Here is a 26,594-nt window from a genome sequence, read left to right as displayed (position 1 = left end):
TGTATACTTGCCGGCCAACTTTTTAGGTTCACCTGTTAAGGTGCTTGTTAATGCAAGTATCTAAATGGCAAATGGCATGGCAGCAACTTGACACTTTTAGCCATGTAGACATGGTCAAGAAGATCAACATGAGCTTTAGAATGGGAAAGAGGTTATTTAAGTGACTCTGAACATGGCATTGTTTTTTTTATTTCCCATATGGACTAATCTGAGGATTTCAGCTATGGGATTTTCACATATCTTCATCTCTAGGATTTTGAGACAATCCTCTGAAAGATAGAAACTATCCATTAAGCGGCTGCTCTCTGGTTAAAAAAGCTTTACTGACTTAAGAGGTCAGAGGAGATTGTTCAGACTGATTCAAGCTGATAGAAAGGCAACAGTAACTCCAATACCTGCTCATTGTTTTCATCCCTTCATGATCACAGTGTAACCATCTTCTGATGGCTACATTTAGCAGCATAACCTCCCATGTCACCAAGGTAAAATCCTCTGAGTGGTTTCTTAAACATGACAATGAGTTCTCTGTGCTCAAATGGCCTTTACAGTCACCAGATCTCAATCCAGTGGACCACCTTTGGGATTTGGTGGAATAAGAGATTCCCATCATGGATGTGCCGATAAATCTGCAACAACATAGTGTCGCTATTCTTTCAAGATGGACCAAAAGCTGTAAGGAATGTTTCCAGCATTGCGTTGAATCTATGCCATGATGAATGCAGGCAGGCTCTAGCAAGGAGTACCTAATAAAGTGGCTGGTGAGTGTATATTGCTTTTAAACATTATATGACTGTACTTTACATTGCCCCAAATTATGCATGGATTTCTTCCATTAAGAACAATTGTGTACATGTGTAATTGTGACATGTAAAACAATCTTTTTGGACTTGAGCAAAGACTTATTAGTCCACAACAGACGTACAGTATATATGACTGGATATGGGAGACTTAGAATGGATCTGTTTTGCCAATATTGACAACATAAAGCTTTTGTCAGTTTTATGTTTAGTAAGAAAGTGTTAAATGGTTGTCACCAGATGAAAACTAATAACAAAGCAGCATTAATATATATAATGATTTTTATATATATCTATATATCTATATCTACCACTATATATAGATATAGAGGTAGATATAGTATAATTGTTCTTGAGGCTGTGGAAGCCCAAAGACTCCTTGCTGCACCAGTGAGTGCCCTTTGAAGCTAAAGCTGTGGAAGCTGGGAGACTCGTCATGCAGCACCAGGGACTGTCCCTTTTGTGTCCTTTAGCATTACAGCAACCCCCCTTACTGTAGATAACACAATTCAGTCACTGCACAAAGAAATGCATATAGCAATAAATATATCATAAGTATGGATGTTATGATAATATATGATAACATATATTAAGTTTTTGCATATTATATTAAATATTTTTATTAAAATATTTAGATTTATTATAATATCACCAAGTACACCTATATAAAGTTAAATGATAATGCTCTATATGCACATTTGTAATTAGATTTTATCCATCTATCTATCTCTATCTCTATCATTCATACATTTAAACGTAAATATATATTATTCATACAATTTCAATATAATTACAAACATTCAGGGTTTGGATAATGTGCATTTTTATGCACAATTTAGTAATATGCAGTATACTGTACGTCTTAGTGGACTGAAAATCTTGTATGTCCAGTCATGGGTTTTCAATCCCTTGGTCCCAGCACCACACAAAAGACACCAAACTAATCTCTTCTGCGCAATGATCTTATGATGGTGGAACGAGCTACCAAACTCTGCACGCTCAGCAAACTCACTCCCAATATTCAAAAAACTGCTGCAAACTGAACTCATCCGCACCTTCCTATGCACTTAAAGCTATATTTAAAAAAACCTTCCTATCTGCTATTTCTTGCACTTTTTTGAGGACACTTTGATGTTTTCTCTTTGACTTAGATTTTTGCTGCCTTGTACCTCACTTGTAAGACGCTTTAAATAAAAGCGTCTGCTAAATGACTAAATGTAATTTAAATCTCTTTTAGTCTGTGTTAACGCTTTCTGCCTTATGAAATTATTGTTTTACTTCATTATAATGTCACACTGGCAATTTTAAATGTTTGATTTGGATTTCTTGTCATAAACAATAAATGTCTAGTCTTTGAAAATGAAAGTTGCTTTTGTTTTTCTTTCCCCACATTTCAGAACAATAGGTTACTATAGCAATGGGGCGTATTTTATTATCTGATTTAACTCTGCCAATCAGACTGGCTAAGGTGAGGTGGCATGAGGAGACTTGTGACAGGGGGTCAGAGTTGTTTGTTCTGCAAGCTCCCATCAAGAGGGAAATACCTCACAGAGAAACAGACAGTGTTTCTCTGACCTTTTTACTTTATCTGTCAGTAATTTTAATACTCCTAAGGAGCAGGTGCAGACATGCTGTGACGGTGTTAAAACTAGTGAGCTTCTGTGAGAATAGATAGTTGCTCATGCCACATGAACTTCACAATACTAAAGAGCAACCAGAAATTATTGCATAGTTTGGAATAAGAGTTTTCAAATTTTGCAGGCATCTGGTCGGAAAAGACATTTTTTACATGTGGAAATGTTTGAAGATGACCAAAGCTTTTGCAAATCATCGTAAAGAGGATGTAAATGTCTGCTCAAATTATAAGCAAAGATTTATCCAGTGTTTTGTTAAACAGGCTCAAGTTAGTCACACGTGGCAATGAACCAGTGTTATTGCAGGAAGCACTGTACCAGTGAGCCTAATCTGAAGATATTTTCTGCTGTTTAACCCAAGTTGAACATGATGAGTAATGGCATGTGACTAGGTTATAAAACATATTTTGTTAGATTGACAAATTGTTCCCAGCAGGTGTGTTCAGTAGCTGCCAGGAAAACTCAAAAATTTACTGGAAGACAAAGGTGCAGACTTTGAAGAAACCTTAAAGGATATGGTGACTCAATTTTTTTTCCACCAATGCTTTCTGTGTGATGTGTGCTTAGGTTACCATGTATGTATGAAACAATGAGTCTGGAGTGGTCTCGTGTTTTGTAGCGTCACTTACTGGAAAATAAGGCTTGCGCAATAATGGGATATCCCCTCAAGGCGAAAGACAAAAGAAAAAGTTTAAAAGTGAGCAAAGAGGATGTTATTGATATGAACCTGTTTTAGGGTTAATAACCTAAAATACTAAAGGCAACCAAATGAGAAACAAGCTGAAGGGGCATTTATAATAACACCTATAAAAACTATTAGTTTAGCATTAGAGTTTAAGCGCAGATAACAGGAAAAGGTTTATATTTAAATACATTTTTTGATGGGTGTGACTGACACCTAACTTTAAGTCCACATCCTTTTTGCATCATAATGTCAAACTTGTGAAAATGTTTTATTTATTTATGCAAACAGATAAATGGTGATTATGATCTGAAGCCTATTATATTAGAAATAATTGCATGATCCACCGATATGTCTGCATGCAGATCTCACTGTGCTCACTGCTTTCTACCTTTTGACAGACAGTACCAGGCTGAAACCTTGATTATTTCAACAGTTTTTCAGTGTTTCTGAAGAAAAGATTTAAGTGATTATGACTATGACTGTAACAATTAGTATTTGTTTATTACCCATGTGTAAACACGCAAAGAATGTGTTTTGGTGCGAGCTTCCCAAAAGACAACAATGTCCAGAAAGTCTGGAAAATATAAAAAAAATCCAACTTTATGTGTGTTGGCATGGTGTTAACCCACCTCTCACTTACACATCCGGAAGAGGCTCCAGCCCCGCCTGTCCCCGAAGCTTCTTCAGGTAATGGATAGATATATCTGCATGAGAAATAAGAAAAAAAAAAAAAGACAGCCTCATCTTGTTCATTACAGATGCAAGTCCTAAAAAAGAAATAAATTGCATTCTTCCCTCTTCCACCAATATGTAGGCTGTGTATATAGTGGAAAATTCAGAGCTGCCTTTTACTTCAGAGAGGATTTTTAACAAACGTATAATAATGTATATATTTTCTTCTGTTAAAGCTTTTTGAATAAGCAGTAAGTTGTAAGATGTAATTCCCACAGGAACACATAATACAAAGAGCACAATCTGACTTATGGTGAATTACAAGTCATGTATCTTTAGTCTGCTGCTTTGTGATGTAGAAATTGTGCGTAAGGGTGCCATTCGTTTTGTGGTCTCACTTAGAGGAAATAGGGCTTCTGCAAAAAGGGGATTTTCCAAAAGAAAAAAAGTGAGCAAGTTTATGCCATGGAAATTAACGCTGTCTTTTTATGAAACTGTGTTTGACAACTGCTTTAAAAGTTTTACATTTATTTCTCCGTGCTGTTTTAAACACAGGTGTCAAACACAGTTTCATAAAATCTGACAGTCACACCCATCTAACAATGTTCAACAAAGGTGTCATTTTTCATGATGCCTGAGTCACAGAAGCTCAAGTGAATACATGTTTTGCGTGGTTGTGAGAAACATCATGACGACATGTGATGACATTGTTACAACATAATTCCTGATAAGGTGAAAAGTTTTTTAAGCTGAAAGCTTTTTCATCTTTCACCTTTTTTCATAATAGTCAGTTCACACATTATAACACATTGTGGTACCAGAAATTACTCCAAGTAAACTTTGCGTGCAAACTTTTATGGGTTTGTTTTTCCAAGACAAGTTCTTTTTGTTATTGTAATTTGCTGTAATTCTTTTGTAATTAAACTTGTATTATTTTAGTATTACTTTAAATACACTCCTTGGCCATTTGTTAAACTTCTATTGACGTAAGAACATTTGTACTTCATGCATTGAATGTGCATTATTATAAATCAGGCTTAGGGTTAAGTTTGCATCCACTTACTTGCCATTTCAGTGTAAGGGGATGCATAACACATCTTAACTGTGCTGATTTGATAACAGAGGAGATAAATTGGATACAATTTTATTATCATTCTACAGTTTGTCTGGTCCTTGAGGTTATGTTTCTCAATAAGCAATACAGCTGGATATAGTCCCCTGCTGTGTCCATGTCAATCCTCTGTTAATGTCACTAATTAGATAATATGCTGAGTAAAAACAAAGCATGTACACGTGTTAATAATATAATACAACACACATAAATGTGTCCAGCAAATGTAATAACCTTCACTGCCATCTGCTGGACCAGCAGCATCGGAGCCAAGGATGTCAGCGAAAATAGGGAGATCCTTCACATCTATATAGACTCTACTGTATGTATGAACAAACATGGACATTATTTAACCGACTCGCTGTAATGCACACTGTACACTGTAACGTATTGCCTGTAAAATTTACAATAATTACGTGGCAAAAAAGTTGCCAAAAAAGTCTTGAAACATTTGCATTTAATAACTGTAAAAAATAAATAAATTACAGTATACCACTAGATATATTTCACAGTGCTTTAGGTATTTAAAATGACAGCAATGTATTGTTTTGTGACAGAAAAACAATAGTTAATTGTAATTTAGTTTACAGCTTTATCTTGTATTCTTTTAAAATTACAGAAATTACAAGGCAACTAAAGTTGCCAGTAAATAGCTGTTAATAGTTCACAAAACACTAAGTTGTTGTAAAATGTTTTTACGAGTAACTTTTGCTTTTTACAATAGCAGCTTTTACAATACATTTTCAGAAGTGTTTTTAATGACACCTTAATGCAAAATTACCATTGCATTAGTTTCTCTTCACCTGAATCATAACTGTCAAACTTTTTTATTAAAAGTCATAGCATACATAGCTTTGAGAACCTGGGATGAAAGAGTCCTCATCTTTTGTACAGGACATTTTTTCCCTAATAAAGAAGAACTCATAACATTTATTAGATAGAAAAGCCATTTAGGAAACATGTAGGTCTGTGTCAAAAAAGAAATCAAGACAAAACCTGGAAAAATACCTGGAAATCATCAAGACTCAAAACTTCTATGAGATCTCAGCATGTCCAAATTCCACCCTCTTTTGATTAAGTGTGTTCCACATCCATTGCCTTGGAAATTTTTTTGTATTCTTCACTTTGCAGTATTCATGTCTTTTGATTTTGACTTTGATATTTGGAATGTACTGTGAAGTAAATTTGTACTTGGAAAGTGATTTTTGGATTTTTTGATACAATTAGGGATTTTTCTTATCAATTCATATCAGCAAACCACATTAAAAACTAAAATTATTCACAGAGGTAAAACAAAACATTAAGTCCAAAGTGATTGAACCTTTTATCTACACTCTATTCCTGGATATTAAATAATTTACAACCTTTTCTCTGATAACGGTTCTCATAGTCATCTTTGGCTTTTTTTCATTGATTTAACTCCACTTTGTTATAAATTTCAACACCAACAGCTGCACAATATCACTGCTACTTATTTATACTTTGTATTGGCTTTTGTAGTCAGAATAGAGAGCGATGCCCGACCTTGACTAAAATATTACTAGTAAAATGATATCTCTCATTCTGCTTTTCAGTTAGTTCAGTAACAGTTCTGACACATTTTGATAATGACAAGTGGCCAAATCTACAAAACAGGCCTATACCCAAGCTCTCACATCCAGATTTACAATTAAAACGAAACAAAGCTAAAACAATCCAATCACAGTCTCAAGTGCATCCTGGGTGGACGTAATCTGCTGCTGCTGTCATCCTCCTCTCTGTTCCTGTCCTCCCCTCTCTCTGTGTTGCTGAAAACTGTGCCGTCTTTTTGTTAAAATGACAGAGGACATACATGACATGTATCCATCAGCATTGTAGTTAGTCCGTCTCCAGTAGTTGTCCAGCTCACTGCTGTCTGCACGGTATACAGCGAAGATGACTCTGGTGAAGGAGCTGCCATAAACCTCCACGTTGCAGACACAGTCCCTGCGGTAGGCTTTCCTTTGAATGAACTGGAGTCCAAATGGTTTGAAGAGAAGACCTGGAGCCTCCAGTGGGCACTATCATACCTGCTGGTTTCAGCATAAGAGGAGCTGGTCATGTGTTCTCCCTCTGGCTCTGATTGATTTTGGGAAAAGATGTGGTGATCCTGTGGTGGTCCTTAGTCACATTAGCTGAGATGAAATTACATCTATTTTGATAATAAGCTCTTTATCCATTAATCAACATCTGCTGTTTTGGCAAATGATAATAAGGTACTGGTACAAACTGTTACTACACGGATATCCATTATTTAACTCTCTAATAAGTCTTGTTTTCCTGAAAAGTAGACAGCTTGTTTTTATTTTTTGTGACTCAGCACACACAAAAAGGTAATGGCACAATTGTGCTGCCTATTCCATTTTTGTGTTAGCAAAGTATTCCTGATAACAGTGAAGCTGTGTTGTGTGTTATACAGTAAGTAGACACACTGAGCATGAAGCCTGCACCAATCACACAAATATCTGGTCTCATGTACACATCCCACGAACATCACAACCTGTGGCTTCATGGCCTAGGAGCTTCCTCTTTACACCAAAGCTACAGAATCCCTGCTCAACCACATCATCCTTAATGTCATCTCCTTTAAGGAGATTCTAATCAGAACTAACTTATTAAAAAATAATATATATTCACCTCTGTCCACCTGAGTGTTATGAACATAGCCTCCTTTGCCAAGTCTGATCCCAAAAACACTGATCTACAGATGACTCTTTAAGGAGATACAAATACAGATCTAACCATTAAGTTACAGGAACAAAAAGAGTTTTTTTAAAGTTTTAACTAGTTTGTCAGTCTGTATCTTGAAGTCCCACAGGATCTTAGCTCTGCCATTCTCAACCACCTTTGCAAGGTGTGTCCCATTTTGACTGTGGGACTCCCAGCCTGTACACGGTACAGATGATTCGTGACATAATGCCAGCCACTTGGTTATAGTGTTCCGTGTACGCCCTGCTTGCTAGCATCTTGCCCCCCGTTGTTATGTGCTGGATTGTCTCAGGGATATCTTTGCACATCCTGCACCTGGAGTCCTATCTGCCATGGCACTTTTTAGTTTGAACAGTTCAGTGTTAATATATGGGAGGCATTTTAAGCATATACTATATACAGTCATGGCCAAAACTATTGGCACCCTTGCAATTCTGTCAGGAAATGCAACCCTTCTCTCAGAAAATTGTTCCAATTACAAATGGTTTGGTATTCACGTGCTTAGCAAAATTGCCAGCAGTTAAAATGGAGAAAAGTTGACTCAACCTTTGTGTTGTGTGTCTCACTGAGCTTGGAGTGTAAAGAGTTCTCCAGAGATCTCCAGGGATCTTAATGTTCCTGTGTGCACTGTGCACAATATCATCAAGAGGTTTATAGCCCATGGCCCTGTAGCTAACATCCCTGGACGTGGATGGAAGAGCAAAATTTATAAAAAATTTACAACAAAGGATTGTTCGAATGGGGGATTAAGAACCCTGATTACATTCCAAACAAATTTAAGCTGATCTGCAGACACGGGGTACAACAGTGTCAGCTCGCACTATTGCCATCTGAATGAAAAGGGACGCTATGGTAGGAGACCCAGGAAGACACCACTGGCACAAAGGTATAAAAAAGCAAGACTGGAGCTTGCCAAAACTTATGTTACAAAACCACAATCCTTCTGGGAGACCATACTGTGGACAGATGAGTCAAGAGCATTTTGCTAAAGGACATCATGGCACTGTTTACAGAAATAGAAATGAAGCATTCAAAGAAAAGAACACTATACCTACAGTCAAACGTGGTGCAGGTTCAAAGATGTTTTGGGGTTGCTTTGCTGCTTCTGGCACTGGATGCCTTGACTGTGTGAATGGTATCATGAAATCTGATAATTACCAAAGAATTGTGGGGAGCAATGTAGTGGCCAGTGTCAGAGAGCTGTGTCTCCAGCACAGGTGGGTCTTCCAGCGGGACAATGACCTGAAACACACTTCAAAAAGCCCTCAGAAATGGTTACAAGCAAAGCACTGGAGAGTTCTGAAATGGCCAGCAATGAGTCCAGATCTGAATCCCATAGAACACCTGTGAAGAGATCTCAAAGAAGCAGTTGGGAGAAGTCTTCCTTCAAATCTGAATGACCTGGAGTAGTTTGCATAGGAAGAGTTGTCCAAAATCCCAGTAGAGAGGTGTAAGAAACTCATTCATGGTTACAGGAGGCGATTGATTCCAGTTACATTTTCCAAAGGGGGATTTTCCAATTCTGTGTGGAATTGTATCAGATTTGAGTTTTCATCTTTCTTTTAGTGTATTTTCTGAGAGAAGGGTTGCATTTTCTGACAGAATTGCAAAGGTGCTGAACTTTTTGGCAATGACTGCATATTTGAGGAGGGATGGGGGGTGTATCAATAGAATAACCATCAGAAAAGAAGGGAAGAGAAAGGCCTTGACGGTCTTGACATGCATTGAAGTTACCAAAAACAAATCTTGGGTGTTAGATATGCAGTGAGTGTATTTTATCTGACCAGCTTGTTCACAAGCCACAGTGTGGCTACATGTTTCAAATGCACGAGTCATTCAATGCAAATGCTGTGAAATTTCCTGAGTCGAGGTCAATTCAGATGTTTTATGTAAGAAGTACGAGGATGAAAAACGTTTCTACCTAAACAGACAAAACAATTTAAATAAAGTTTGAACTTGAACACCCTCCCCAACATCGCGCGCGCTTTGTAGTTTCAAATACGTGTGCCTGTAATTCAAACACAGAAGCGCGTGTGATAAGCGGCAAGTTAGGTGGTCTGTTTGCGGAATTTGAAAGGAGGTGAGTCAGTTTAGGTGAGAGCCGTAAAACTAAATGTAGTTGGCTGGCTTTAACTTGCTTTAAACAGACGTTTGTAAAGGTTTACATTTGTAAATAAACAGTTAACGTGAACTTGAGCATTGATGCCAAATATTTTTGCCGGAGCCTCATCGTGGGTGTGGGCCCAGTTTTCTTACCTTTAGCTGAAGCCCAGAAAGTTCATGTTTAAGTTGAAGTTTGGCTAATGTTAAATCAGGTGCGACGAATGCTCACATTTTAATTTTATTCCCCCCAAAATATGCTTAATTGTCTACGGATTTAGCGGGGGTGGGAGTATTTAGCATGATATGAAACCTCTGTGGTGAAACCTCTCTGCACAAGGAGTTTAAGTCAAACCCGTAGTTAACTTCAGGTTACTACTTAACCACTCATCGTTGTGTGTAAAGTAAACAGTAACCGTGCATTTTGTCCGTTTGGGGATGCATTCAAATGTTACATTAAGTTAAACCAAGATTTGTTGTTTTTCTATGGGTTTCTCCCAAACTTTGGACCTTATCTCAGAAGATGTCACTGTGCTTATGTGATACTGTTTGTGTTGTTTCAGAGATTGACAGAATAGTGGATTCACAAAGAAAGAAAGAAAACATGAGTAGACTGAGTAAATGAAGAGCAACATTGATCTATACTGATAGGTGTTGGAAAGCTTGTTGGATTTTCTTTGAATACATGTCCTGTAGTATCACATGTTATGGTATACTAATAAAGTAAAAAAAAAAAGACAAAGAATTAGTACTTTGAATTAGCTCTAATAATTTGATGATGATGTTTTAATCTAGAGTTACGACAGTAATACTGCGTTCATATCATGTCATTTAAACAGTTACTACAATCAATCTAGTGGGAAAAAAAACGTTGACATAAACTTCTGACTTTCGAATTCGAATTGGAATTAATTACTGACTGTCACAAGCTCTCACACTTGGTAGAAATGTCAAAATTATGGCTTACAACAGTGGATCAGCTGCAGATAATAATTACATTTATAACTAATGAAATGCATGTTTGCACCAAATTTGACATTTATGTATTCTGTAACAACCAGAAGCATGAACAAAATCTCTGCCCTTCCTGACGCAACCCTCCCCAATTTTCACCAGACTTGGGACCGGCTGCATGGCTGGGAATGAGGATGGGGTGTTGGGGGTTTAGTGTCTTGGCCAAAGGCACTTCAACAATTGATGATTTTTACTAGGAACCTTGGTTCATATTTTCAAAATGTACAGAATTCTGTTGTAGCTCTCATCCGCCATATTATCTGTGTAGCATTACTGTAGCAGGAACAGGTGATGGTCTAAAGCAACCATGTGAGGTAACACCATAAATGTCTTCCAGCATTTTAAAAAGTGTTTAAGAAGTTAGGGATTAAAAACACTTATTCTATTGCAACCTTCAAATGCTACTTGGGTTGAACATAGTTGGATCAAAACTACTATTGTGATGTAGTTTATTGTTAAAGTTCACTATCTGTGTTCTGGAGAACATTACTATGGGTGTGAGAGAGGGGCTACACTAGTCATCTGGAACCTAGATTATATGTTTGCATGTTGTTTTTGGTTTGTATTTCAAGTTTTTTAAAAAGAGGTGTATCTGTGTTATAAAACAGGATTTAAAGTGGAGCAGAATTCTCCTCAAGAATTCTTCTCCCAACTTCTGACAGCTACCACTATCTCCCTACAAAAGGAGGTAAGGATGATGCACAAGAAGGGACTATTATTTATTTTATGTAGACTCAAGGGAGACGTCAAGTGTTTCTCTTTGCTTTTGTAGATATTAAATGATTTTCACTCAGTTGTAAGTTTATTAATGGAACCTGGAGTTACTAATCCAATCCTACAGTAGGCTAAACCATCCTTTGAAAAGGTGATCATGCTCACTTTTTGTTTGTAACTACTTAAGAGTAGTAGATTTAGCCATATGTCACAATTGTAGAAGATGCTGCCGTTGAACTTTATTGTGTTAGATGTTCTTTTGTAGCATACTGGGATTCATTTATTCATCTTTTGCTTCAAAATTCTTTTGTGTTCCTTCTGTTAAAGTCAGAATCTGAACATTTTTGCATTGTTTAACATTAATGTTAAATAAGGCTTAAAAGATATATGCTTTACTGTTGTTTAAAAATGACTGTGCCCTTAACTTGTTGTCATTTATGGGCACAGTAGTATCACCTATAGCTTTTCATCCAAAGATGAGATCAAAGTTTTAGATTGAATCTTTAAAACATGCTTTTTTATTTTATTACTTTGGCGATGTTCTTGTGAATTTGGTCATATTCAGAATGAAAATTCAACTTTCCTTAAAGAGTTTGGGATTTTTCAAGCTGGTCTTAATAGTAACTTGGATGATATTTTTACATGTGGATCGGGTTTTTGGTCACTGCCTTCCAGTGTCTCTTTTTTCTAAAACAGCCATCAGGTAAGGATTTTCTTGTTTTACACCCTCCTCTGTAGCATTTTAAGTTGATTCATACTTGAAAATACTTTTCATTGAAAAATCTCAAACAATTCTTTTGTTTGCAGTTTAAATTGCATTTAAACTTTTCGAGAGAATTCTCAAATTTGAGTTGTTGAAACCTGCAAACACTACGGTTTATGTTATTTTGCTGGGCTGAGTGTGTTGATTATCCGTGTTACTTCTGTGCATTTTGAAGGGGAAATCAGTTCTGGCGGATACCAACAGCACACACACACCAGTAAACCAATGACACATACCCTGTCAGAACAGAACACTAACCGTACTTGGGCAAACCCAGACAAGGATGGAGTTTCCCAGAGTGACAAAGGTGTCAGCAGTGCTAGGAGTCAAAGGTAATGTAGTGATGACCTCGCCTCCAGAGGGAGGAGTATAACCATATAACACAATATGGAGGTTTAGTGGTGGCTTAGTGGTTCTAAAGGGGATATATTATGACATGCATATTCTTGCCTGTTTGGCTTCTGGTGCTATATCTGTATGTATAAGGCTGTGTGTATGCATAATTTGTACAGTTGGGCTTTCTCTGTACTTTATGATAGCTGTCCTAAGCATGTGGTTAGTAGTGTACCTGTACAGAAAAGTTTTATTTTTAATAGGCTGGTGATCTTTAATGGACATTTGGACTGGGAGCATGAAAAATGGCAATATGTCCACCTGGTCACTGCACACATGAACGAAAATCGAGCAGATCAAGGTATGAACCTGAGTCTCACTGCACACACTGAATGCATTGCATTGATTTGATGCATAATGTGATGTGACTGTATCGTTGAATTACTTGGAATTTTCTTCTCCCTTTTTTAGGAGAATAAAGGTAAGCAATTAAAGTTAGCAATTCCGCAATCAAATTCATATACTTTTTGGAGTGTTTTTAAAGTTAAAATTAATTATTATAAAGTTTATAAAAATGAACGTCACAAAAACTCAAGACTCCCACACAATACTTCCAAAATACTTCCAGAGCATGGAATCAGCTAACATTAGCTAGCCCAGTTAACACTATGTTCTAGCCTCTGTCGTGTTTCCCAAAGCATTGTGGTCACTAGAATTGGTTTGTGATTGGATTCTGACATGAGTAAGTGCGTCTCTCAAGATTTTTTCAGAGCAATAATAAAAACACTAGTTTGGAGGTATGTCTTAGGAAATACGGTTAAGGAAATACTTCACCTAAACCGCTCTATTCCTTGAAGGATAATAACCAGGTCTGCCAATTGATTAGAAATTGTTGTTATTTTCTATTCAAATAAAAATTGATTTTATAAAGTGTAGAGGCTGTTAAAGTCCACCAGAACTTGCCATTAAGATAGGTAAAATAGTTAGCTAAACAGTTTTCTTCATTTATGCTCGTTTAATGGGTGTTTTATTATCCATTAGTGGTTAACTGATACAGGTTTTTTAATGGCCGATTCTGATCTTTAGAAATGGCTGATGGCCGCTATTTTGAGAAATATCTCATTGTTATTTTTATATTTTATATCCTCCTGACCGTAGAATAAGCCATAAACTTTTAAAGGCCCAGACATTGCACTTTATCTGAAATGTGATATATTACATTCATAATGATGACAATGACTTTTTCCTTTTTCCATGCATTTGTGAACAGTTATTGTAAATGTATTTGTTTAATTTTACATTTAATTTGAAAAAGTAATTTTTGTTTTTTTAAGATATCATGACAGAACTGCTGAACCTCATGACCAGACCAGCTGACCAGACAAAAGGCTCTAACTGCAGGCACTGGCAGCATCCCTCTGACTTAACACGCAGGTATACTACATCTTTCACATTGGGTTTATGTATAGTCATTGGATACGTTTTTAACAGTCCTAAGGCATATGTGTCTCACACAATGTTAAACATGTGGCTTTGGATCTATCTGGTTTCAGGAACTACCAAAGACGTTTTGGAAATTCACTAGCAAAAATCACCCTCAGTGAATGGCAGGCTCAGAATCACTACTCTTACCAACGCTTTGGGAAGCTCTGAAAAGGTTTTGTAAGAAGTCAGTTTCCCTCTACTAATAATTGTGGACAGCTTTATTGTACAACCCCAATTCAGAAAATGTTGGGATGATGAGTAAAACGTGAATAAATGCAGAATCCAATGATTTGCAAATCTCATCAACCCATATTTTATTCCCAATAGAACCATAGGTCCACACCATAGGCATTAATACAACCCCATACCATCAGAGAAATAGGCTTTTGAACTGTCCGCTGATAACAAGCTGGATGATCCCTCTTCTCTTTATTCTGCAGGACACGACATCCATGGTTTCCTAGAATTTAAAATTTTTATTCATCTGACCACATAAGAGTTTTCCATTTTGCCTCAGACCATTTTAAATGAGGTTGGGCTCAGAGAATATGGCAGCATTTCTGGATACTGCTCACATATGGGTTCTTCTTTGCATGATACTGCTTTAACTTCCATTTTTGGATTGCACAGTGAGCACAGACAGTGATTTATGGAAGTGTTCTTGAGCCCATGTAGTGTTGCCTGTTTTTAATGCAGTGCTACCCGAGGATCTGGAGATCATTTGTATCCAGTTTTGACCTTGTCCCTTGCTCACTGAGATTCCTCCTGATTCTCTGAATCTTTTGATGATATTATATCATCAAAAGATGATATAATGATGATGGGATCTTCACAATTTTACATTGAGGAAGATTCTTCTGAGATTTAGAGAAAGTTTGTCACAGATTGGTGAATCTCTCCCCATCTGCACATTCATGATTCTAAGCCTCTCTGAAATGCTCCTTTTATACCCAGTCATGTTACTGATGTCTTGCCAATTAATCTAATTAGTTGTCAAATGCTCCTGCATTTGTTTTTTTATTTGCAGCAATAACCTTTTTGAGATGTGTTGCTGCCATCAAATTCAGAATATGCCAATATTTTCCTTGAAATGGTAAAACATCTCAGTTTCAATTATATGATATGTTTATGTTCTATTGTGAATAAAATGTGGGTTGATGAGATTTGCAAATCATTGTATCCTGTTTTTATTTAAACTTTACACATCTTCCCACACACATCTTTTTTTAAATTGGGGTTGTAAAACATGTTGTAAACTGTTAGGAATAGATTGAATCTTTCAAGCTAGTCTGGAAACGACTTCTAGTTGTTAAAACGTTTACTGCTTTCCACTGTGTCCATGAATCTTTCCATCTGGAATGCAGTTACTGTCACAGCACTTTATGACACATCACATGCATAAACTAGAGTACAGGGATAGAAAAGGCAGAACAAGGGAGATTAATCAAAGCACTGCTGGAGGGGGGCTGGTACCTAAATGGGTAGATTATCAGGTTGGGATGCAGAAGACCTCTAGATCAAATCCTACCCCACCAGCTGTGAACCCACCCAGCAATCAAGGGCCACCTTGGTGCCAGTCCTACGCTGATAAAATGGGAGGGTTGCAGCAGGAAGGGCATCCTGTGTAAAAAAACTCATACCAAATTAAAGTGCGGCACATGTTCTGCTGTGGCAACCACTGAAGGGACAAGCTGAAAGCTGTTGATCTTTAATCAAAGCATAACCAGTATTGAACTCGATCTTTGTTATCCTAATTCATACCCAGGTGACATACACTAGCTTTTGTTTATACAAAGCTGAGACCCTACATTTCTCACCACTTATCCCTTGTCAGTTCTTAGTTGGTGATGCTACAGCCTTTGGACTTTTACTCGAAGCAGCATCTTCTGATCCCTGCAGGAGGGAATCTATGGAGCACATTCAACGATTGCTTGTTTATTTCAAAACAATATAGATAAAAACAAAGATGTACCATGTAAGCAGTAACAAATCCACGTTTTCTGGATGACAACCAAAAGAAAACTGGAGTGAATAACATGTAATATAATCAAAAAGCAGCCCGGGAACATTTTTATCAAATTATTTGCATCCCAAAAACTCAAATTGCTCAAGTTAAATCTGCAATGTGTCAATACACTTGTAAGTGAACTCAATTCACAACTTATGAAAGAAGCTTCCCCTTATTTCTTACCATTTAGTTGCTTCTGGGTGGAAACACTTGTGGACACTGGGGAAAGTAGCGACAGCTTAATAAGGTAGGTAAACAACTGCATCTACACAGGCAGTTAAATGTTTAAAATATTTATTTTGACACTAAAGTATGTGTTTTGGGTGTCATATTATTTTCTGCTGTAAATCAGGGTTACACAGACTACTTTCATGGATCAGTTTCAGTTCACCAAAATAAACACTTTCAGTATCAGCAGTGGTTCTCAAGCTTGGTATCCAAGAACTCCTGCTCTGTTTTTTTCCAACTAACCCTGCACTTCTGACTAAATTTGCCTGACCCAGGCAATCAGTACTGGGTAGTGCAGGGTTAGTTGGGGAAGAAAAAAGCAGGGCAGGGGTCCTTGAGGACCAGAATTAAGAAACACTGCACAGTATTGAGCAGAAAGATGTGGTTTTGTGTGTTAAGGATGTTGTCAAATACTATTGCCCTTTAACACTTGCCAAAGCTTTACCCTCACCCTTTACCCTTAAACAGCTCACCTCATTTTGTTTAAAGAGCTAGGCAGCTGAAATCTGTTTAAACCAGATGTAGTAATGAAGTGGCAGGCAGTTCAAATGTTTCACATTTGTCCAAAAAACTTTACTTGTGTACATCTGAAAGTTAGACTTTTAAAATTCTTTGTTAAAAAAGCGACTCTACATAATCTTGTTCTTTTTGTAGTTCTTTTGATAGTGTTTTTTTATTCTCTGCATCTTGCAGTCACTTCACAGCAACACCTCCTGCAAAGGAACCGGAGAAAAGGAGGGGAAAGATGTGGCAGACCCAGGGATCCATGATCACATTACAGGAGCACATGATACAGAAACCATAAGCCTCTGTACTCAGTGTTCAGAACCACCAAAGCAATGGAAAGGTGATCAGAGTTTGGACGTGGATCAAAATGTACTTCACTCCACTTCCTGAAGCTGAAAGATGCAAAAGTTTCTGTCCTCCAAGGCTGTTCACAAGCTTATCAAGCTGATCACTGTTCCCACACCCAACCATCTGCACGGAAACAAGAGATCAGTGTATGTTTCTATAATTCAAACAGTACAAATAGAAAAGCATTTAGACAAAGACTGTTTTGGGTTCAAATGTGTGTATATAGCATTGTACAAAGAGCTGTGTTATTATGATGTTAACTTGGGAATTGGGAATTAAGAGTGGTAAGTCAAAATGAGATTTTTCAAACCTGTCATAAAGAATCCCAATTAACATTTTTGTTCATGGTATTTACAGTGCTTCTGATCACTTTAACTATTGGACTTAGTGGTAAACAGTTGCACCCTAGAGAAGAAAGTAGATTTTTGGGTTACAAACAGTAGGCTCATCATGTTCCTGGATGATCACCTGTAGTAATTAATCTTAAGATTAAGACAATGAATTCTGGCCCCTCAAGGAGAAATTAAATGATTCGATTCTTTATGATGGATGTGGGATCCCAGAAAGTCCAAAGTGCATTTTGATTTGATTAAATGTATTCCAGCATCCATTGCCTTGGGAATGTTCTTGTATTGATAATTGTGTTGTAATGGTGTGTGTGTTATTTTCTTGCCACAATTTTGGCCCCTTAGTATCCCAGTATTGTTGCTGACTGTGTCCATCTATTAATGGCCACAATTTACCCATCTTCTAATGGCAACGATAACATCCTATATCACTGAAGCTTTTTAACATAACATACCTCTTCGATAGCGAAGTGTAGTATTAGCTTTAGTCCGAACACTTTTTTATACTATAATGAAGTAGAGCTGATAAATTAGATATTGTACACAGCAGACATTTGGAACTGAAGTTAAATAATTACAGTACATTGCAAATTATTGAGGAAATGCCTCTGACTGTATTAACTGGCGACAATGATCGTTTGTAAAACGTTATTGTGTCTGTCATTATGATTGTATTCGTTTGTTTATTTTTTGTCCTTTCGGCTTATCCCAGTTTTCTTAAAATAAGTAACCTTTGTCTAACTTATAACAAGGTGCACAGTAAATGGCGGATATGATTCAATGCACAGGTCGATATTAGAGTTTAAGGCAATATAGACATAAACAATAACATTTAAATAAAGTTTAAATTTGAACAGCGCCCCCATCCCTTTAAACAGCATGCAGCCACATTCACAAACGTAATCCAGTCACTGGCGTGTGTGAGAGCAGCAGTAAGGGTGTGGTTGACTTTCTGACTTTTAGAAGGAGGTGAGTTTATTTCCACGCTCTTCCATTTTGTTATACCCTTGATATCAACTTGCCATTAAATGTAAACCACGGACAGCCGACATTTGTAAATGAGCAGTAGCGTTGATAGAGTTGAACAAAGTTTTGCTGCGAGCTAACAGACCTGCTGAGTATTTCTGCCTTTGAAAGTCAAGAAACAGCGTGAACCCAGTTTGGTTAAGGAGAAAATGTGGTTGTTCTGGGAAAAGCAAGTTAGTTCATTTTTTTTCCATCAGTAATTGTTAAACAATTAAGCTAAAAATGTAGGTTTTATTTAACGTTAGCTTCGAAAGTCATTCTATGTTTACTCATAAGTTATAAAACTTTTAGTGTGAAGTTGGGCCAAAAAATATAAAAGAAACAAGTTTTATTTCTGTTTCAGTTTTTTGCAGATTGTGCAACATGTAGTTTTCTGAATGGTTTAGGAAGAGACTGTTGTCTCTATCCTCTATTAAGGGTTGAGTCCTTTCAGCTAGTCTCTAAAAGGCACATTTTCCAGTTTACACTAGTCTAAAACAAAAACAAAAAAACAAAAAACAAAAACACTGCCCCAAATATGCTCCACTAGTTGTTTTAGACAAGTATGGGGACATTATATCAGTGACGTGATGTTTAGCATGATATATTACAAACATCAGGTATCAAAAAGTATAATGGTGGTTAGGAGGTGAAAGGAAGATGACTTACTCTACAGATTGTCACATTAAGGATCTTACTGCCGCTGCTGTGACTACTCATGTCCAGTAGATGTGACTGTAGGATGTAAATTTGTCACATTTATTCAGTGTTCAAGGGTGTCATCACAGATAGACCTGACAGTAGTTTTTATCTTTATCTCTAAATACTACAGTTAGGTTAAGTTTAAGTTCAGCATGTAACTCATTGAATAGAATAATGAGAACATTTATGTTTAACCACGATGAGAAACAACGGTGTCTAGTTTACTATGTTTTCTCCAAACTTGTGAGGAAGCAGTAAAGCCAATTGTTCTATCAGTATGTCAGAAGAGGACGGTGTGCTTACAATAATACCATTTGTGTGGTTTTGGATAGAAGTGGGTTCACAAAGACCAAGGTGGTGGACATCACCCTTACTGTCCAAATTAAGTAAGTGCATAGTTCCCTTAATGATAGATTTAGGTATTTTGGCAGGTGGGGATTGTTACATCTTGATTTATTTTATTTATTAGGTTTTTTTTCTTGCTTTTGAATTAGCCTTATTTCACTACATTTATGTGTCTGTGTTTGAATCCAGTGGTATTTAAATGATTTTTCTTTTTTTTTCTCCCAACAGCCATGGATGAAAAATGTAAATCAGTGACCAGCTTTGAGCACTTAAAGCCTCTTTCAGTATATTCAAGGATGATCACTAGTGACAAAGAGGACAGTCACCTGACAAGTTCTTCTAATTCATTTATTAACTTTAAAATTGAAATAATCAACAGTTGTGTAAAAAAGAGAAAGTTGCATGACTCCATTTACAATGACCTTTATAACACTCCAGCAAAAAAGTTCTGTAGTCCAAAGTCTTTGTCCCCTGATCTTGGCTGTTTCATGGACTACTACAGCCCCTCTGATAGACATGACACACTATCCCCTTTTGCTGCCTCTACACCTGCACAGAAGAGTGGCATAAGTGAAATGTTGAGCTCACAGCTACAGTGTAAGCATGTGGAATGTGGGTCATCAGCCGGAGCAGAAGGTAGTAAAGGGCCTGTGCCACACAGTTTAATGTGTAGAAAAGTGCTCTTAAATCTTGCACCTATTTTTGACTTTGACGTTGAAGAAATCTTGTGCCTCAAGGAGGAGCTGACAGGAGCGCCGTGTCTGGATGTAAATGGGGGTCAGGAGGAGAAGGGGTGCTTCTCTATGTCTTACAAGGCAGGACCTAAAATGGGACAGACTTCCCCTCAGTCAGGACATTCTCTGCTGCCTACAGCTACCTCTAGTCCCCTGCAGAGGCTATGTGGAGTGGAAGCACAACAGAAATTGGAGGGACATACTGTAGAGCCCATTAATAAATCGCAGAACACTCATAGCTCAGAGGAAACCACTTTGGACATGGGGTATGAAACCACTTTGCCTCTTCAAGTACAGGTAAGTTTCAACAGCTGTATTGATGAAGGTAATGATAGTGTTCTACTCACATTTATTTGCTGGACTCATTTTGTACATAATGTGTTACTTCTGTGCCCCCCCTCACCCCCAAGGTGAAATCAGTTGTTGTGGTTCCCAGCCAGCACACCACAAGCAATAAACTAGTGACACCTCCTTCGTCAAAGCAGAACGCGAAATGTACCAAGCCAAACCCAGCTGAGAATGGAGTTTCTCAGAGTGATAAATGTGTCAGCCGTGCCAGGAGTCACAGGTAGTGTAATGGTGGCCTCACCCCTAGGGGGAGCTGTATGACCATATAACATAATGAGGAAATTTAGTGGTTAGAAGGTTAAATATATGTAGTTTGCCTTCGTGTATCAAAAATGGGTATTTATAGACCATAGTTTGACTTTAACAGTATGTGCTTCTACTTGGATGGATGTCTGAAGCATGTTGCTTTTGGTTAGTAGTATGCTTGTACAGAGTGATTCTCTTAGTAATAATAATTGTATTTATACATTTTTTTTATTTTTTATATAGCCCGGTGGTCTTTAATGGAGAGTTGGACTGGGAGCATGGAAAGTGCCAATATGTCCATTTGGTCACCAGACACATGAATGAGAATCAGGGAGGAGATCAAGGTATGAACCTGAGCTCCACCACAACACTAACTACACTCCCACAAACCTGAATAGGGAACATTGCTTAAACTTGTTTTAAATATTGCTGAAAGATGTTATCTGATGTGTTTTTTGTTTCTCTGCACTGAATTAATTTTTCACATACTGCTATACATCATATAGCTGAAATAACAGCTGTTCCATTTTAGCAGTAAATTGTAATGCTGTGGAGTGCTGTGTGTGTGTGGAGAGAAGACTCCTATTGACTGTGTTTACTCCTTACTCATGCTTCTAATGCTTTTCTCAGTCTGCACACAGCTGGGCGAGGCTTGCTACAAGGTAACAGTAGATTATAAAACAGATGGAGTATGAATAAAGTGAAATCAGAGTTGCAGCAGATGAACTTGTGCACAATAGATGTAAATGGTCTGCACTTGTACTACTGTATAGCACTTTTCTACCTATTGGCACTCAAAGCGCTTTCACCCATTCACACTCACAATCACAATCACACTCACATAGCTGGCCAACACCGGGAGCAATTAAGTTGGGGATCAGTGTCTTGCTCAAGGACACTTGGACATGTGACTGGAGGAGGTGGGGATTGAAACAACAACTGTTAGATTGGTGGATGACCGGTCTACCTTCCTGCGCCACAGTCGCCCACAGTTAGCCCCTTTTTTGGTTTTAAAAATCTGTAGCAGTTTAAATGAATACTTGGTGCTGCTGGTGTAAACATTAGAAACGTACATAACTACTCCTCAGCAGAAACCGCATTGGGATACTAGGAGTGGCTTATAGTTGGTTAAACAGTGAAGCCAACCATCACTTTACCGACAGTTGAGAAGCTGATTCTTGAGTAATAATATAAAAATGTAAACATTGTATTGTAGAAACATTGTAGAACCACCAGAAATGTGAATGATTACCAGCTATTTCAATACTTAAATACCTTAGCTTGTTGGATAAAATGGGTCATTACTATTACTAATATAGCTGCATTCTTACTTGTGCAATAGAACTTTTGCCAAATATCTTTTTCAAATATTTTTTATTTTGTCCTCATAGTAGGAATAAGATTCCTACTTTATAAAGGCCCAGATATGCAAGATTTTACTTTAAAAACCAGTTTCAGCAAAGGCTGTATTTAGAAGAGCAAAAGGTAAATGTTAAAAACCAACAGATGTTTGTTCTGGATGCCTAGTTTGATCTACACTTCTTGATTGTCTAATCTGCTACAATACTCAGTTAACAGAAAATAACTTATTTTATTCCAACTTCTCACTCATTTGATCACATTGACTACATAAAGGGCACCTGTCTCAGACCAACTTCACCTTTAAACAGGAACACAAGGCTAATTTGTTTTCTGACGACTATTTTTTAAAATTTATTTATTTATTTTTTTTAGAGGATTCAGTCGTCCCCTTTTTACCAATTATACAAACCCAATGCGCACACTTACTCAAATCCTGGGTTTTCAAACATAGTCCCTTAGCAATGAATCACATTTTAACAAAAGTTATGCTAACATACCTAGTAGCATTATTAAGTCAGTTCCCATCAGTCCTCCTCTGTTTTTGCTTTACTCCTTGTCTCTTTTATTAAGATCCCTGGACTCCCCCTTCAAATGGCAGTTTTAAACATCCCCTCTGTATTTTCTGCAGCAGATGGACCACTGACTCTACAGATGGACAACACAGAAATAGCCACACTTTTCCACATTTATGTATCTCTATTTCCTCTTTATTTCTTATTTATGTCTTTCTTTATTAAATTATTTCCTATTTATGTTCAACCATAATTTGGTATTTTGAACACAGTGAGAACTTTGTTATATGTTTAGTTTAATGTGACACATAGTGACTTTTGCTGCAAGTGATACAAGAGCTCACTAGGTGGTAATCATTTTGCCTACTATAGTGGCAATTAAAAAAAACACAAACAATTGAAAGAGGGTTGATTCTGTGTCCTAAACATTGCGGACTATGGAACCGAGCATTGGGTTAGAGGGGCATAAAACATTTGGGTGTGCACTGCCCACCCCAGCATCAAGGTGGATTCAGAACTGGCAGTCATTGTAATTCTTAACTCTTTTTTTTTTTTTTTTTCTTTTTTTCCTTTTTTTCTTCCCCCCAGATATCATGGCAGAACTGCTAAACCTCATGTCCCATGTGGCTGACCAGACATCAGGCTCTGAGTGCAGGCAGTGGCAGCATCCCTCTGACCTCACATCCAGGTACGTACAGTGTTTCAAATTGGGTTTCTTTAGTGATAAAGTGTTTAACAGTCTTACGGCAGACCTGTCTCACACAATGTAAACCACGTGGCTTAGGATCTGTTTACTTTCAGGAACTACCAAAGACGCTTTGGGAATTCTCCAGCACAAATTACTCTCCATGAATGGCATGCAAAGAAGTGCAAGTCCTACCAACGCTTTGCGAGGCTCCCGAAACATTTTAAAAGAAGTTTCATTTCCCTAAACTAGTAATTGTGGACATCATTATTGAAAACAAATGCTCTTAAGCTTTAAAGGATAACTTCAGTCATTTTCTAAATTAATTGTATTTTCATCGGTCCCCATTTGTCATGTGTTCCTCTGTGTGGTAGACCTTCGTGTCTGGTTGAGATTTGTCCGGTTTTATAATGTAGGTCACACAGGAAAGCCGAACAAGCTATTCCACGTTGCAGAATGACAAACATGAACCGTGAGTAGAGGAGATTGATTTATTGTATTTATTTATGTTAGTGCCTCCATGGGCATTGTCAAAAATTAATCCAGACAATGACTAAAATTATTCTTTTAAGAACTTTTGGATAACAGTGCACAGTTTTTCTTTATTTGGTTTTGTAGTGTGTATTTTTGGTGTTACTGTTTTTTTTTTTCGTTTTTTTTTGTTTGTTTGTTTTTTGGGGCTATGCATGTAACTATATGATAATACCTTTGAAGGAATCTTCAACATGGATGTTTGAATCACCTTGCCTGTCAAGTTTTAATCTATATTTGACATTTTTTATTGACATAAGAGTCTGTTGGTGTATGATGAAATACAATCTTTTGATTGTCATTGTGCTAACTGGTATTTATTAAAGTCAGGTCACTCACAATTTTGAGCTATCAACAGATGTGTCAGTGGTTGAAATTTCAAAACCTAGTACCAAAAGCTAACGATTTATTTAAATGTATTATTTTGTGTCTGTTTTAACTCACTTTCACAGATTTTAATCTGGCTTTCTGCTTGGCAAGAACCCCTGACTTTTCTGATCACACTGTATCAGTCGCTCGTGATGTAGAACTCACCCTTAACAGCAGCGCAGAGCCTCAGGTTGGGTTTGTGCAACAGACAAGGTAAACAAGAAGTGAGAATAAATAATATGGAGCTCTAGATCAAGAGAAGATGAACGCATTGTGTGTGTGCTCTTAAGCAGAATTCTGTATATGACTGCATTGGGCTGCATTTATTTATTTTTCCCCTGTAGGCACAACCTGAGCCTGAGGTTGTGATGGCTTAATTTGACCAAAGCCTAAAGCAGATTAGTCCCAAACCATCAGGCGCAGACTCGTCCTATTGTACTTGGTTTAGGTATGTACCCTCTGTCGCAGCAGTCTGTACACCAATCAGCCATACCATTGAAGCCCATGGATGGTACTGTAGCTATAACAGGTGAAGTACTAATGTTACTCCAGTAACTAACTCACTCCTCTTTAACATTTTTTGACAGCAGTTATGCTGGAAATCAGGTTGTGGAACTAGTAACAAAATTTTTGCCAGAAATTTGACTGATCAATCCAGAGGAGGATCGTTGGTGATTTGAGTGAGTGATGTGGCCATGGGACCATGTTCACACCGCATGTTAAATGACAACTAAAAATGATTTGGTCAGGGCTGAAACCAGGCCGAATCCATACAGCATCTGCCAAGGTTAGCCTTACCACTATCACTTGAAATTCAGGGGGAAAAATTATTTTAGCAATTTCGTGTGAACTGACCCTTTTTTATTTGTAGATCTGCAGAATACACTCAGCTGGCTGGAGGATTCTCTGTGGTATTTGTAACATTGTAAGGAAAGTGTAAGTGCCCCAAGCACTGAATGGATAACCCAATCCCAAGGTCCACAGTGGGGTCTAGACAGTGTTACTAGTATTCATAGTAATAAAGCCTAGAGTGTTGGAATTACACTTTAGCAGTCATTCTTTTTTGTATTTGTTGAGAAATACTGCTTCTTTGTCTATTTCTCCACTATGCAGCATCTGAGTGCTGTATGGTACAGGTTGACAGAAGCAACCCCTGGGGACTCGTACATAGACGTTAATGCCAAGGGTCCCATTCATTGAATAATGCAGGCTGTTAAAGTAATCCTGCCTGTACAGATAGTGGGGCAGCTTGTCCCTGGCCATCCATCCAGAAGGTAGAGGTGTGTGTGGGTGTCAGTGAAGGCCTCGTGACACATGAGGTGGAGACTGCAGGCACGTGTGCAGTTGAGCAGCTACAGCATCTCTCCACACTTTTCAGCAGTGTTTGCAACTCCAGTCATGGGCAGGATCTCTCCAGTGAGGAAGATGTTGGTGCTTATCTGACATCTCTCAGCTCTGCCCATATTGCCCACACTCCCAGAAAGACTGCACTACCAAAAACAAAAGGGAGTCTGCTACAAAATCCCCGAGCTCCCTTTCAGCTGCTTATGGAAATTGAACAATTGCTTGTCTTGATGCAAAGACAATCTAATGTGGAACTTGAGTAGGATTTCCAAGTCATTACAAATTAATGTCAAGCTTTCTTGCACATGGTGCTGACTTGACAAAATGTATTTGCCTCAAATCCTGTTGGGTGAATTTTTCAAGAGGATTATTATATTATGGGTAAAATTCCATTAGTTCCCAGTAAAACAATTCCTAGGTGCTGTTTTAATTAATAATTTTTTATTTTTTTGACTGGAAGAGGTCTGAGGCTCACGAGGTGATGTCACATGTATTATTCACCAAAGGTAAAGCGGGTCTTCTGGATTTTGTAGGTGTTTAGAAATTTTCTAGAATGGTCACATATCTTGGGTTGCATGTTATTGTTCCAAGTATGATAAGACGCTTTTCTGGAAAATATTTTTTTTTTATTTAAGCATACACAAGTAAGCATACACCATAATCTTCATAATTGAAGTTGTGTAACCTTGTGCATAATAATTAAACCATGCTAGCCCTCATTAAGCAATGACTGCTATACACGTCATACAATGAATATAAACATGGTAACATTAACAAAGCGGTTCATTTTCTAAACCATGCTTCTTCAAGAATCTCACATAATGAAGTAGTTTTAACTTCTCTGTATAGTGAATTTCAGTTTCAGGCATATATCTAGTCTAATACACAATTACCCATAATGTGTATGTTTTTATTATTTTTTTTAAAATTCAGTCTCC

The 26,594-nt window shown here is 37.5% G+C and overlaps 2 protein-coding genes across 13 annotated transcripts; both read left to right on the top strand.

Annotated features, from left to right (window-relative positions):
* Positions 1-9,628: 9,628 nt before the first annotated feature.
* Positions 9,629-17,724, top strand: LOC137101511 (S100P-binding protein-like). 3 transcript variants are annotated; one of them, XM_067479995.1, is made up of 8 exons: positions 9,629-9,706; positions 11,349-11,428; positions 12,130-12,157; positions 12,393-12,549; positions 12,814-12,911; positions 13,885-13,984; positions 14,104-14,207; positions 16,965-17,724. In XM_067479995.1, the coding sequence occupies exons 4-7, from the start codon at positions 12,443-12,445 to the stop codon at positions 14,201-14,203; spliced, it is 405 nt and encodes a 134-aa protein (XP_067336096.1). In that variant the 5' UTR covers positions 9,629-9,706; positions 11,349-11,428; positions 12,130-12,157; positions 12,393-12,442; the 3' UTR covers positions 14,204-14,207; positions 16,965-17,724. The 3 variants fall into 3 exon arrangements, with proteins under 3 accessions (XP_067336096.1, XP_067336095.1, XP_067336097.1); XM_067479994.1 differs by lacking the exon at positions 16,965-17,724 and having other exon boundaries at positions 14,104-15,301; XM_067479996.1 differs by lacking the exons at positions 12,130-12,157; positions 16,965-17,724 and having other exon boundaries at positions 14,104-15,302.
* Positions 17,725-18,370: 646 nt separating this feature from the next.
* On the top strand, positions 18,371-26,308 carry LOC137101693 (uncharacterized). Of its 10 annotated transcripts, none has more exons than XR_010911096.1 (8): positions 18,477-19,566; positions 19,754-20,556; positions 20,670-20,827; positions 21,097-21,197; positions 23,316-23,415; positions 23,529-24,525; positions 24,657-24,760; positions 24,903-26,308. XR_010911096.1 is itself a non-coding variant. In XM_067480412.1 (6 exons), the coding sequence occupies exons 2-6, from the start codon at positions 19,756-19,758 to the stop codon at positions 23,662-23,664; spliced, it is 1,296 nt and encodes a 431-aa protein (XP_067336513.1). In that variant the 5' UTR covers positions 18,371-18,442; positions 19,754-19,755; the 3' UTR covers positions 23,665-26,308. The 10 variants fall into 10 exon arrangements, 3 of the variants coding, with proteins under 3 accessions (XP_067336513.1, XP_067336515.1, XP_067336512.1); XR_010911095.1 differs by having other exon boundaries at positions 24,900-26,308; XR_010911097.1 differs by having other exon boundaries at positions 23,529-23,884; positions 24,396-26,308.
* The last annotated feature ends 286 nt before the right edge of the window (positions 26,309-26,594 follow it).

Source organism: Channa argus, chromosome 16 (genome assembly GCF_033026475.1).
Source record: "Channa argus isolate prfri chromosome 16, Channa argus male v1.0, whole genome shotgun sequence".
Lineage (NCBI taxonomy): Eukaryota > Metazoa > Chordata > Actinopteri > Anabantiformes > Channidae > Channa > Channa argus.
This window is presented reverse-complemented; position numbering and strand designations above follow the sequence as displayed.